This window comes from Manacus candei, unplaced genomic scaffold (assembly GCF_025592945.1).
Source record: "Manacus candei isolate 608988 ecotype Guabito, Panama unplaced genomic scaffold, ASM2559294v1 h1tg000050l, whole genome shotgun sequence".
NCBI classification, from domain to species: Eukaryota; Metazoa; Chordata; class Aves; order Passeriformes; family Pipridae; genus Manacus; species Manacus candei.
In genome coordinates, this window is record NW_026138098.1 from 16,097,090 (window position 1) to 16,112,116 (window position 15,027).

General features: G+C 34.4%; 1 protein-coding gene across 2 annotated transcripts in view; it reads right to left on the minus strand.

Moving 5' to 3' along the window:
- The window catches only part of DNTT (DNA nucleotidylexotransferase), a 162,808-nt gene that overhangs the window by 49,277 nt on the left and 98,504 nt on the right, over positions 1–15,027 (minus strand). Inside the window, exons 7-10 of one of the 2 annotated variants that reach the window (XM_051800670.1) lie at positions 14,666–14,737; positions 11,344–11,467; positions 9,894–10,026; positions 8,129–8,155 (exon numbers count right to left, since the gene is read on the minus strand). In XM_051800670.1, coding sequence (XP_051656630.1) covers positions 8,129–8,155; positions 9,894–10,026; positions 11,344–11,467; positions 14,666–14,737 — 356 coding nt within the window. The remainder of the gene's footprint in view (positions 1–8,128; positions 8,156–9,893; positions 10,027–11,343; positions 11,468–14,665; positions 14,738–15,027) is intronic. The other variant, XM_051800669.1, reaches the window with a different exon arrangement.

The window sequence follows — 15,027 nt, forward strand, 5'->3', positions numbered from 1 at the left end:
ACCCTTGTCTTTAGGTGAAGTGACACAATATAAGTATGAAATTTCTATAGCTGAGGCTAATCACAAAAGAGAAGTTCTGACTAAAAAAACTTATTTTGCTAAGAAAATAAAAATCATTGAATTATAGCCCCTACCAGACAAGAGAATTACATTTCTGAACAGTTCTTCACTGAGAATTGAAAATTTTCACTGAAAACAAAGAATACTTATAAATATTTTGATATATATATTCCAGATAACCCTAAATATAAATGCATGATCTACCTCATTCAATATGTTTCTGTGTATAGAGCTACTCTATAACACCACTGATAAGTTCTGGCCTGCAATATTCCAATTGGCAGCATCCACTTCCATCAAACCTCTTTCCCAAACAGCAATATACAAATTCTCTTATCGCCTACTATTAAAAAAAAAAAAGACAAACCCACAAAAAACCAAACATTGCTTAAAAGCCACTAAAAAAAAATTCCGAAGAGAAATAATCAAATATTCACTGAATTTAGACTCTTATGCCTAGTGAAGCATGTTAAAATTCAAAATTTACTGAAAATTAGTTATTCATATTCTCCCCTTGTCATATTCCTAATATGACTAATATCAGTAACACGAAAGAGTCTGCAAATTGCATGAGCCACCCTTCAAATTAATTGCAGCACATATAACACGACTCCACTACAGAATAGTTCTAAGGTTGCCATCACTGATCTTGCCTGAGTTTTCCATGTAAAGAATTACTTGTCATTCTCTCTAGAGTTTGAAAATGAAGCTCTTTCAGTCTATGAATACATCTCTTTATATGTTAATGTTAGGTACCAATTATTTGCACAGCTTCCTTTTTAATCAGAACAGCTTTTATTCTCCCATGACATATCATACTAATCTACTCCCAAATTACCAAAACATTCAAAGAGCAACAGTTCAACTTTACTGTAGGAAGCAGGTTTTCCAGCTTATTAAATTATACTGATAAATCAATTTTAGTACATGCTATGTAACATACAAGCTGCCTCCCTGCCTCAGCCCCAGGTTATATGTTATAATAATATCTGGAGCAGTTGGATTTTTTTTTATTTTTGGTGAAATGGTATCCTATTCAAACTGTCCCAGCACCACTGCCTATGTCCTGTGCAAGAGACCTTTTGTGAACTTATTTATGTTTTATGCTCACTGAAAAATTATGTACTTGTATATTGGAAGAATTGTGTTCAAGGAAAGGCAAAGCATTTCCCCTTCCAAAGCACCAGAGGAATATTTTCAATATAAGGTCATACCAGAACATAGTAATGAACGTGTTTAATTTTCATAATGCAAATAGTATCCAGTACTGCGTATGCTGGTTGTTCTAAAATGCCAAATGAATACTTTTCAGTTAGCCTAGCATTACAAAAATCACAAAAATTTTTATTGCAAACCTTTTAAAATGGGAACAGTCAGTAGAATATAGGTTATTAAGTATATTTCATTGATATAGTTGTTATAGATACATAGATACATTTATATTTATATAATTATAAATAGTTGCATGATAACCCCCTTTTATAACTTTTCAAGACATTCGCTTTGGCAAACTTGTCTAGAAAATCATGTAAATAATGCAAGATCTGTTTTCACATTTTGGAATTCTAATGGTATATTATCTTAAAGAGTGGCACTGCAGAAACCACTGGAGTTTGGAGCTGGGAGTACTGTAATTCATACTGACAGCTGTCACTGCTTCTTTCCACTTAGGTGAGTCTAATGAGCCAGTCGTCATGAGAGATTGGTATTTGTTTCAGGGCTAAGACTTCACATCAGGAGAAAGCAAGTTAGTTGTTAGCTATAATCTGGCACTCATACAAGCAACTAACGTAGCAAAACTGAAGTCAGTGCTGAAATCCACCCTAGCTAATGACAACACCATTCCCTTGCATTTTGATGACCAAAGCCACTGGAAAAGATACATCTACAGTCCAAAGCACTCTCAGCCCAGCTCTTCTACATATCAGACACCCCAGATGGCTTTTGTTGTCTCCCATGCTGAGCAGTAAACCCAGAAGCTTCTTTCCCCATGCCTGCCCCGATACATGGTGAAGGTTTTATCACAGTAGGTCATCTCTGTTATATAGTGAAGGTTTTGAGAAACTGTCATCCAAAAATGAGAACAAACATCAAACAGAATTATGGAAACATCAAAGATGCTTTTGAACAAACTATGGTAGATTTCTAACAATTTCTATTACTGTATAAGGCAGTTGTAAACTCTAAAATAATCCATGAAAAAATTAAATTACAACAATTTTACATTAATATAGAATGAATCAATTTACAAAACATTGGACACCTACTATTCGAGGATTAGATTATCTGTCAGAATAAGTTTATTAGGGGATTCTGCATTGTTAGCTCACTATTTGTCACAGCATTTCATAAAATGTTTTCAGTGTGTGACATCCTGTCAAATAATTTTCATCATTTCTCAGTCATACATCTTTCCTAAAGTCTTAAATAGATTTTTTGAGTTCCTCTACCTTAATTGCCATTCACTGACAAAACAAAGATGCTGTGATATTTTTTTGTCTCATCTGTGCACATTATCACTAGCATTGTCCAAAAAGTGTTGTTCTTTTGACATTGCATCTCTATAAATGGATTAAATGAGCTGTGAATATCATCATTTAACCAATAAAAAGAGATCTTTATTTATTTAGAATGTATCAGATCTGCTTCATCTAAAAGGCTAATTGAAAAGGCGATTCAGGTCAGTTGTGATATTAGAAGACAACTGAATCACATTTAATGCTACTTAAAGGATATGAACGGGCTAAAGGAAAAATTAAACCATGGCCATTAAAATTTAATTTGACTTAGTGAAGCCATTAACATTTTGATTTTATGCAGTGGCAAGCATTCTAAAAAGTTTTCCATATAATTTCCATATAAATTCAAACAGTTGACCCTTACGAACCAAAAATGATTGAAAGTGACCTTAAAGGGCAAACCAGAAAAAAAAGCAAAACAAGAAAACTTTTAATACCATTATTAGCTGTCATTCTGTTCTTTCTTCATATACACAGCATCTTCTATTAATTGCACACTTTGTTTTTCGTTTTAACATTGAATATCAGATTTGGATATCAAATGAACAAGATGAGAACTGTAAAGAAATAACCCATTTTAAAGACAATACCCTATCTTACTTCTAGTAGTGTACTTGCAATATGCTGCTTTGCCACTAAAAGTTTGCCTTTGCAATTTGAAAATGTTCATGCCAGTACCCCTTATAATTTGTATAATGACAAATATTGTTAATAGCACAAAGTAGTCATCAGTGTAGTAATTTTAAAATTTTTCATCAGTTTCAAACAAAAGCTAGAATTAAAATGGTAACAAATCTGATCATGTACATAACTAAAATTTTGGATTGAATGCCTGACAAGGAAATAGAAACCCCTACATTCTGTTTTCATTCTTGTTTTTTCCAATTCAGTGAGGGGAAAATAAAATAAAAAAAAATAAAAATAAAAAAAATAAATAAATAAATAAAAAAAAAAAGCTAATACAGGAGACTTTACCGGTCCCGAAATAATACAATCTGAGATTTCATATCTTGCTTTATAACATCACTTGTATTGCTCTGGCTTACTTCCTAGTAGTCATCATCAGTCTTGACATGAAACAGAAAATACTAAACACCGTAGAGATTCTCACAAATACCTTCCAGGAGATGCAGGCGGTTCATGTAGGTTATCATGAAAAGTACAAGGCTAAGTCAGGGAGTTTTCTGGCTCTACATACACAGTGGAAAACTTCTGGCTTCAGAGAAATCATCAGCATTGCCACCTCCACTCTGGACCCATCACTTGAACTAGTTTTAGAGATAAGAGAGGTATATAGCTAAACAGCATCCTTCAAATGAGCTGAAAAACCTGTGGAAGTGGTAAAGGTAGAGTACTTCTACTCTACTACTTTGAGCAGAGTAGGGCACGTAAAAAAATCTTACATCAGCAAGTTTTCTAAAGGTTTTGAAAGAAAGTACTCAATTATTTCATGGATTCTTACAAAGTTGTTTTTGTCCACAGCTCCCAGATACCTTATTCATCAGCTTCTACTTCATGATTCATCAGGGCTAATAATAGATGAAATGAGTAGAAAAATAATCAAAGCTCTAATGACAAAAGGAAGTATCTGAATTACTCCAATAGATTATCTTCTAAATTGACTTGCCTAGCTATTAATTTGATTTTCTCCTTTCCCAACCTAATTTTTAATGGGTTACAGAAAATTAAAAACAGAAACTAATGATGATCTCTGTTCTTTGCCAGTTGCAGTGCTTCTAACTCCAGTCACAGAATATTTTTACTCACAGCATCCCAATACCTCAAGGTCAAACATTTTTAAATTTAGGGAGTTTAGTAAGGCAAAGCTGTTTTACTAAGCTTTAAAACCAACCAGATCAGATTAAAAGCCTCATCCAAAATGGACTACAGTTTGTCAGAGGAAAAGCCACGCTCACGAATGAGAGCCAAGAAGTCTCTTCAGTCTGTTGCTGGAATAATTGCTAGATTATTCCAGGATCTGTTTAAATTAGTGTGTGTGCAAACTACCATATCAGCTCCAACAGTGAGCAGCCTGCCTATACAGATATCTGTTATAGCAGATTTCTCCATGACAAAATGAAATAGCAGCAGAGAAAAAAATTTACTTCTCACAACAGCAGCGAAAGAAAGTGAGCAGAAATTACAGTATTTGGACTCGATAGCTGGGTACAGCTTATATCTTCCCTTACTACTGTTTGCTTGTTGGAGTAAAAAAACCCCATAGAAATAACTATATCTAAGAACAGCATAAATGCAAAGGTACACTGTAAAAACAAAGTGTAAGCAGAGTAAGCAACCTCTGATTAGGAGTTTGCCTAAAAACTTAATGAAGGAATCTTTTGTTCAAGTGTTCTATGATTTATCCAGAGGTTCAGTCAGAGACCACATGATGAGCTCGGTTAAATAAACCACAAAGTCTTGAGTATATACCAAAAGGTTGGGAAGTATAATACTCTTCATACACTCAATCTTACATTCTCTCATTTATGAGCATGTACCAACAGTTGGATAAATTTGATTCCAGGTGCCATATAGAAGTCACATCTCTGAAACAAAGGTGCCACAATAACACTGGTTATTTACCAGTGCGTGAACCTGTAAAATAACCTCTCAAAGTGTTTCTTTATCCCAGCTATTTCATTTTACTTTATCTCCAAGACAGAAAGGAGGGATATCTTTAAATTATTATCTTGGTACAGAACAGGAAAGAGCAGAGTTCTGTCCCATGTCATTCCTTTATGCATTCCTTTGCCTTGTAGGAAATGTCACTGCACACAGGCAAGAAGCTTTTGCACCATAATATACAAAAGCATGGCAGTGGTGCCTGACAAACACACTGACCCTGTCCTTTGCTCTCTTCACTGCTTTTTTATTAACAATTCTTATCTACAAATGTTACAGAGTGTCAAATCCTGATTCTAAAAGATAATATAAAACTCAAGCAAGGAGATAGTGATCTATCAATCAATTAGGCTCATGTTAGAACAGAATTAATAATGAGAGTCTGAGACAAAACATTCCCTGAAGACTGATGCTGCATGGAGGAATTAGCCTCCCACCAAGACAAATAATAGACAAGAGGCACTAGTTATTCTGCATGATGCATTGCCCAACATACTTGGACAACTCCTTAGGAACTGCAATAACAAAAACTACCTAAAACAAAGTGTCTCCTTAGTCTACTTCACTCTATCTTAAGGCAAAGATAGGAGAAGCCAACAAAAGTGTGTCTAGGTAAATATAATTTGAGAAACTCAGAAGTGAAATCATAATACCAAGAGGACAGCTAGGTAATTTTCTAAAAAATAAGTGCCTGTTGATGATACAGTAACTATGTCCTCACATCATAGCAATACACTGCTGCTGCTGCAGAGCTAACCACAACTATTTCAGTGTGCTACACGCAACACAAGAAAATTGAAACATAATTTGTAAATAATTTGGGAATCATATGAACAGGCTATCAGAAAACTATTCTGAAAATGCAGTTTTTCTTTATATTATATATATATATACATAAATACTCTCATAACTGTATGTAATTCTTATTCCAGATCCTTTTCTGAATTTCTCCAGTGAAATTTGGGTTTTGTGGGTGAATGTATTGACATATGAATAATCAGTAAAGAGACTGAAGTCATAAACTACATCTAGTATATAATCCTCCAAGCGTTTTTGCTCTTAGGAAGCCCTCAGCCTAGATCACCTCTTGTGGTAAACCCAAATATCAGAAGCTAAATCAAGTTAGCTAAAACTCAGGGTCTTAGAAAACATGGTGATAATGCTTCAGTGCATAAAAACTTTTTCTTGAAGTTATTCTGAAGCCATATATTAATAGGGAACTACAGGAAAAATGGGAAAATTCCTCTTGTTTCACTGTCATGAAACCTACTGTGAAGTTCTCTGTCTACTTGTCATTACTAACAATCTTACAACAATGCTAATATTATTAATAGCATTAACACATTGCTAACAGGAATCAAATTTTTGGTAACATGCAGTGATATACAGAAGATGAGATAATGATATTACTATGGAAAAGTCCTTAATTCTCTTCATAGTATAAAATTACCTTTTTAATAACCAGGAAAAAAAATTGTCAGGTCCACAGTTTAACTCACTGAAAAGTGATAACACACTTTAGCCTAAATTACACTCCTGCCTTGGACATAGCCAAGACAAACACAGTAATCAGGGATGTTGCATGCAAGAACAAAGTTTCTTTTCTCCCCATCCCTGGGCTTCTGTTTAACTCAATGTTGGAAGGGAAACTTCACCCTTAGTGGCTTTTGCAACTTGTAATATGAGGTGCTATTCCCCATCTTGGAATTTGTTTTATTAACTTAAATCTCAAAATAAGAAAGGCTGAGCACTGAAAATAATGCCATGCCAATTCAAACAGACTCCATGGTAAATTCAGTTTTTCTGATAACATTGTCCATGGTATGATTTATATTGCATTATCAGCATATGCAGTACTTCCTTCTCTGCAGTCAAGCTGACACCCTCCCTAGATAGACAATGAAACACATTCCACACCATGTGGGTGTGATTTATCTATTTCATAACTACAATTGCTCTATTTCTGTATTTCCATGCATTTCAGTGTTAAAATTTCTGTTTCAAAATGACCCAGATAAGTGTTGAAAAAGGATGGAAAAACAAGAAAAAGAAAACATTCTCACAACCACTCATATGAAAATATGCTAACTGAAACTCAAGGAGTCTGTTTTACAGGCAGTTAGCTAAGGGTTCCTGTAGGAAAGCAATGAGGGATAAACTCATGCAGACTTCAATAATTTATTAATTCCTACTCCTGAATGATTTCAAATTAGGAAGATATGGAATGGTTGCCATCATGACCCTTTTATTTTTTACAAGACTAATAAAAGAAGCCATACCGAAGACTAAAGGTGAAAACTAAATCAAACAAAAGTCTATGAACAAGTTTGCTCAACTTAAAAAAACCCCACAACTATTATTTACTTGAATTTTATACTATTCTTTCTAATTTTGATTAAAAGAATTTCTACATCATCTGATTTCATGACATTTCAGGAATTTAAAGGAAAAGGTCTAGTTTCATCAAATATATCCAGCCACATGTGTGCTTAATAGGTTTGGGAAAAAGAACGTAACTTCCCTGTTCTCTACCCTATTGAATGTCCATGGCTGCAGATCACCATGGAAGTTCTGCTCCTTGCAATTCATCCAGTCCTCCTACATAGTAAAGTAAGGTTTATGAGACACCTGACTTTCAACTCTGTGGTCAGATATGGAGGAAAACAATCAACTGCCAAACTTTCTCCAAGTTATGAAACAGGTATACAAAGCAAGACAAGACTAGATCCTGGGGAATTAATATATTATTCAGAGCAATCAGGAGCTATTTTTTCCTCTTATGTTAGTAGTGTACAAGGTGTATTAGGAGGGAATCAAGTTGTTTGATTTAGCAAATTGGCCTATTTCTTTTACTAAAATATTTATATAATCATGAATGAACCAAAAAAATAATTTGTTAATTGAAAACTGTGAGCTACTTAGCTTACCATACTTCTTGTTGAAGAATACTGCCACTATAAGACAAAATGAACAGATGTAATCAACTCTGTTGCAGCTCAGCAATTAAAATATAGGTGCCTATATAGTTTTCTACAAATCCTACACCATAGCATTTATATTCCATGGGCTAAAAAAATATCATTTAGGACTGAGATATTGAAACCTAGTTTACCATATTCCTGTATATTTAAAGGCATGCAATTAGTACACAGAATTACTTACTAGGCATAATTAGATGCTTAAATAATGAAGAAACGGGGAGTTTTCAGTATAATAACCTGCAAGTCTCTGACCCATCTAGACACGTGTTAATCAGTTACATGCAAGTTACGAACAACACAAGGTCCCTGAATCCCTCTTTGCTTTGGTGTGAAGAGATTGTCATCACATGCCTCTTAAAAGCTCACAGAATGATGATACTTGAGGTTTTGAATACAGAATCTAATCTTGTTCTTATAACTCTGGTCAGGGTTCATACTTAAGCCTAATGCTTCTGATTGACCACACTGTTATACAGTAATTACGTAGCTGGAGGCTGCAAATGTTCTTACAATAAATATGGGATATACAAGGAATAATTATAAATATCATAAGATAGTACAAAGATTATAAAAACATTCAGCACAATCTTTGTGCATGTATATAGAAATTACAAATTACATAAGGTCTTAATTTAGATTGGTCTGAGTCTATGCAAACCTATCTGGGTTCATGATATTAAATCACACAGGTGATACATTAATTATTAGCATTCTTCTCTTTTGTACTCATACCAGTTTTAGTTGCATAAGAGTTACAGAACTGTGTATTTTGAGTTCTAAGAGAATACTTTAAGTATTTTTGAAAGATTTTTTTATTTTTAAAATATAGTCAAAGTTTTACAAAGTAACAAACTAAGCAGCAAGAGATCTAAGGTGCTGAGTAGGGTTTTCTGCTTTATGAGCATGACATGTACTACAAGAAGGACATAATGGGGGCCTGAACATAGAGCAAGGAAACCAGAATTTCTGAAGACTATTCCCAGTCTCATTACTTTGCTGTGTGGCTTTAAGAGAGCTCTCAAGTAAGTGATGAAAGAACGAATTATAGATGTTCTGAGCAACAGCTTCATGTTTGGTTTTACCAAAAGCTTTAGGAACAAAAATCAGCCAGGAAAGAAATTCTGAGATCATTCCATCTATACAGAGGTTAGTGTATATTTGGTTTAGTCATTGCTTTATGGTCATTTTAGTAAGTGTTTACTGTAAAGTATACCTCTAACACTAAAAACTGCCTCAGCACATTTCAGCTCATGTGACTTAAGATCTCTTTGAAAAGAAACCCAAAACCGACCCTCTCCTCCCTCAAAAAAACACAACCAAAACAAAAAATCCAAGACTGCCTTAAGCCCATTGTATCTTTCCTTGAAGTATGGCATTACAATAGTCTCAGCCTCGGGAATTCAGATCCAGTGAAAGAGAAAAAAAGATGCCCAAGTACAGTACATGATCTAAACATCATTTTTCCATCAAGCTATTCTCAGATTTTGCTCTAACAAACCAACTATTCACAGTAACAAAACACAGCAATCTGGGAATGTCATAGAATTGCCCTCTGGTTTGAAAAAACAAACAAGCAAACAACAAACCCAGGAAAAAAAAAAGTTGAAAACAAACTCTTCCCACCAAGCTTCTTTGATTTTTCCAATACACAACATCTCTTTTTCATGTACCTGAATAAAACAGCCAAGGGATTCCATTTGTTTTCACTCACCTCCTGAAACCACCCGTTATGGTAACTAAAGCATCTGGTAGAAAGGTGGATACAGTATTCTTGACAATCAAGGTTACTGCATCTGCTTCTGCCTTAGATACACAGCTAACAAGGTCCTCATAGTAAAAAAACCCTGGAAATCAAAGGCAAAAAGTGCTGATCACTCCATGGAATTATCAAAATCTACACTGCATTATGCAAAGCCCATGTGAATAGCCACCTCTCATCAGGAAGTTAAAGAACATAACTCATACCATGGGCAAGGGAACCCTATCTAATGGCAAGAACTAAGAAATGCTGCATCATGAACCTGAAATTATAGGTTTGTTTTAGAACATGTTGTGGGAAGAAAGAAATTTTGATCCAGCATCTTCAGGTTTTCCTTCCTCACCATCATTCCTGAAATCAGTCTCTGTGATCTCTCTTGGGTGTGAGGGATCACAGGCCAGAGACAGCCTCTTCCTTTCCTCATCTTTCCCTTAGAGTTTATATATATTTTTGTCATTATTATTTGTCAGGTCATTTGTCAATATAGCAGTCGCAATAATTGCTCCACTTTCTGAGAACCTGAATATTTATAAGTTATTCTGGATTTCCCTACCAGCTCCCATCAATGGCATTTTTGGATGTACTGCTTTAAAAGGCAGCCTTCCCAAAATTAAGGTGTTCTACCCAAGTACAGGGCTCAGAAGTATGTGAAATATCCCACCTATCTTATTTTTGATCACAGAGCTTGTGTTGAAATAGCCCAGCCCTGCTGCTTGTTTCACATTTGGATATGACACATAAAAGAAAAAAGGACAAAGGAACATCAATGTAGGAAAGTTGATCCAAGGGATTCTGAGGTGATGTAAACCACATGAATGTAATGCAAAAATAAAGTTACGTTATTATAATGTCATGTTATATAATATTTTTTCTTAGTTTAACTAATTTCTTTGTTTAAATTAGTTCCTTTATTTAGGGAAACAGCACACAAACAAAACATCTATGGGGAAGTAACACTGCATGTGACCACGTTTAGCATTTTAAAGCTCAGGTGTGCTAGGATTATGGGAAGAATTTTATAAGTACTTTATTACAAATCTTGATTTATCACTAAGGTAGAGCTGCCTTGACGGAGACAGGTCTCCTCCGAAAAGTAGTTTTGGGCTTTCCCAATTTTGCACAACCTGTGCAATAATGAACCATTAACAGTTTTGTGTATGAGAGATTTCATTTGGTATCTATGCAAGCAATTTAAAAGTATGCATATTCCTATGTTTTGAATGACACCATTTTTAATTAGCAGTTCTATTAATCCAAATATTATTTCTACCTAATAATTCAGTATTCACAAGACCCTGCAGCAAGCAAACAGATGTATAAATGACTTTTGTCTCCTCCTGTGATTCTGTTATAAAGTTCTTAGAGCACTGACACAGAAATTTTTGTGACACTTTCGCCTTACCTGCTTTCTGCATTTTTGACAGCTTGAGGGTCTTGTCAGCTTTTAACTCTTCCACCGTTCGCAAACCCATTCTGTACCATTTCTCAGATGTCTTCACTCCCACTCCAAAGACTGAAGTAAATTGCTAAGGTCAGTAGAAAAACACACATTTCAGTGTTGTTTTCTAAAGGGGCAGTGAATTAATAATAAGTAGGTAACAATAAGGTTTCACAAGGAAAATAATGGGCAGAGTTAATCCTACATTGAAGATATATAATAGTGTAATGCAAACATACAGATTCAGCTTCCCTTCTTTGCATAGCTACATCGAACGGAGAACTGGTTTTATACATGGGCAATTCTCATTAAAGTGAAATCTAAACAAGAATATAGTAGTAGTCCCGCACCTTTATGTAATTTACCTAGATGTACACTTTTAACTAAGGTTTGAAATAAGATTAGTATTTATTTCTACTCCATTTCTTAACAGAAATGCAAACAGTAACATTAAGTAGCTGTATTCCCCTACAGTCCCTTCATAGAATAAGAGGCGTCACAAGACCATTCATAATTTGACTGACATTATGATTTTGTTTTATATACACTACCAGCTCTCAGTTGTACAGATGATGTTGGTGTTGTAGCACTACTGAGAGATGGGGTCAGTGGGAAGGAACCCTGGCGATCCTGAAATTCTGCACTGAGGACTATTGGGTCTCAGTGCTACATGGAGAAAGATCATAAGAACATAAAGACAACTAATCTATTCTTGCCCCATCCTTGGAAGTGTTCAAGGCCAGGTTCAGTGGGGCTCTGAGCTACCTGGCCTAGTAAAAGGTGTCCCCGCCCATGGCAGGGGGGTTGGAATGAGATGATCTTTCAGGTCCCTTCCAGCCCAAACCATTCTATAATTCTTATACTCCATTCTATAAGACATATGTTGAAGGTCACTAACAGTATTGTTTTCCAAAATGGGATTCCATCTCAAGTAAAAACTGTAACTTTTGTTTTCTTGCATATTGCAAACAGTCTTATGATTTTCAGTCTTCACATGAGTCAAGCGAAATTCCTATACATCTCATAATCTTATTTGGAGTACATATTTTACTATTTTGCCTATTGGGAAAAAGAAAAAAAAAATAAACCAAAACAAAAATGCCCAAATCTACCAGTCTCTGAAGTTTCTGTGTGGTTGTATTCCATTTATTCCAAAGTAATTTTGTACACTAAATTATTCCCCACAAAAGGATGTAAAGCAAAAATGTCACAGTTGTAAGCATTATTCAGTGGATCAATATCGCAGATGAACAATAAATAGCGATATAAAAGCAAGAGGGAAAACTTTCATGCTTGCCTGAAAGCACATTTTTTATGTTCAGTTTGTCAATACTGAAGCTCTCCATAGTTTCTTTGTACATTTATGGAATTCAATGATTTGCTGTGTAAGACACAAATAACTGCTGTTTTCCATTGAATCTATAACCTCTGAATTTCAACCATGCTAGCTTTGTTTTGTGTTTTTATAAAGAAATTAATTCATTGGAAATAATTAAGATAAAGCAAAGAGAAAAATTAAAACCATGGATAATATTAAATAGGAATAACCATACAATTGATATATAATGGATGAAACTACCTCTTCTTTGTCTGAATCATGGGTGTTTATGAAAGAATGTGCTTTTTTTAAATACTTACATTGCTATCTTTTAATGTTTTTGCTAGTGCTAAAAGATTTTCAAAAGGGTCTATTACTGGGTTTTAAATGATTCTAAGAGACTTAATTAATGTTGGGACAGAGAACTAAAGAAAATGGATTCTGCGCCACTGTTCAAACTTTTAGGAAAAAAAACAACACTGCATTTTTTTCTTTCCATACAAAGATCCATTATTATTTGGTATATTTATAGATGTCAATTGAGAGATGCTGCCAGCAGTGCAGCACAAGTAGCCGGTAGCCCGTTTTTTGATTGTGTTTACAGCCACTGCTTTTTTTCAGCTCGTGAAATAAATTACATGAACTCATTTTCTGGAGCATCCACTTCTATAAGGAGCCAAACTGACCATGTCAATTCAAGGATCATATATCTAAAACACAGACTATAATTTAATTCAGTCATTTGATAACTATGGTCCTGGGGCCAGCAGTGACCTTTTAAGTCCTGATGAGTGATGCAGCAGTCACCACGACCATGCTAAGCAGTAAAATCTAGGAATTCACTAATATGGGATTCTTCTTGGCTTTCTTAGAAACTCATAAAAATTGGCGGAAACAACCGGTTACAACCAATTTAACCAAAATGTCAAGACATGTGTTTGGCCAATAAGTTTGTTGCAATTTTGCATATGAAACAACACATAGAGAGTATTTGAGACAATTTTTCCCCTGATAGGTTTTATTCTAATCTCCAAGATACTTTCTTAAACCCCAAAATATCAGATTTAATGGTTGATCCTCAATCATGCAATAGTGCAATCATGAATTAATAAGCAAGTCTGGTTTGTGAATCCTGCCATGTGAATCTACACCTCTTTTCTGAATATTGCTAGAGATACATTAGCAACTTTCACTGGACATCAGTTCATATGTGTATCACAGGTCAGAGAGAATGGAAGAGCCTTTTGATAGCTGAAGTAAAAGTGAGTAATGCAAGGGAGAATGAAACAGTCACACTTGATTTACTCTCTGTTTTAATTTTTTCTGAAGACAGAAACAGTATATTTATAGAGACTAAAACTGCAGATAAAATTGAAAAATATATTTGTTCATATATATATACATATAGTTTATATATTTCCAATGGAGAATTCAATGAACATTTCAGAAATGGGAACTGCAATATTTACGTGGTTTAGATTCCCTGCAGCTGTGAAGTAGCGTGACTATGACTCTACAACCTGCCTAACAAAGAAATATCTCCAGTCCTCTTCCTTCTGCCTCACACCAAAGAGAATTATAATGGATTTGAATCATCTTTTTCACCTGTTTTTTTTCTTAATGCGAGAATAAGATGGTGTAGCATCAAAATGATAATCAACTGAGGCAGAAATAAACCCAACATTCAATTAAACTTACAGCAAAGAGTATGCATTACATTATTTCTCAGGAAAAAGGGATTGTTTAGTTCAAGCTTAAGAGCAACTACATATGCATCACATTAATTAAAAATAGAAAATGATTTCACCATCATTCTTTATCAGTTCCTCAATCTCCTTTTTATTTAAGACCATTCTTTCTTTGCACTTGATATCAGTTGTTCCTTTATAATAAAATCAATGGTTATGTCTAAGTTCTACTACAGGGAGGGAAATTTTAAACTACAGCAGCAAAACTCAAAGGATTTACCTTAAATGCCTTGTATCGCTCATCATTTAACACTTCTTTAACTCTAGAACTCTCTCCTTCTTCAATAATCTCCTAAACAAGAAAAATGTTACTTATAAAAATAAATTTAAAAAACAATTGTAAAATCTCACCCCAGTGATAAGATTTAGACAAATAATCTAAAATAAAGTTTTATCAGTCTGTACAAACATGAAAAGAATCCTTAGCAAACGTATTGTTTTACTGCATCAGGATCAAATTCTGGAATCTTTTTAAAGACAGAAAATTACTGAAGAATAAAGGAGAAACTGGAACAGTACTTATTTACTCATAAATTTACTCAAGGATGAAGTAGAAATTGAGACCATGGAATATATTTCACA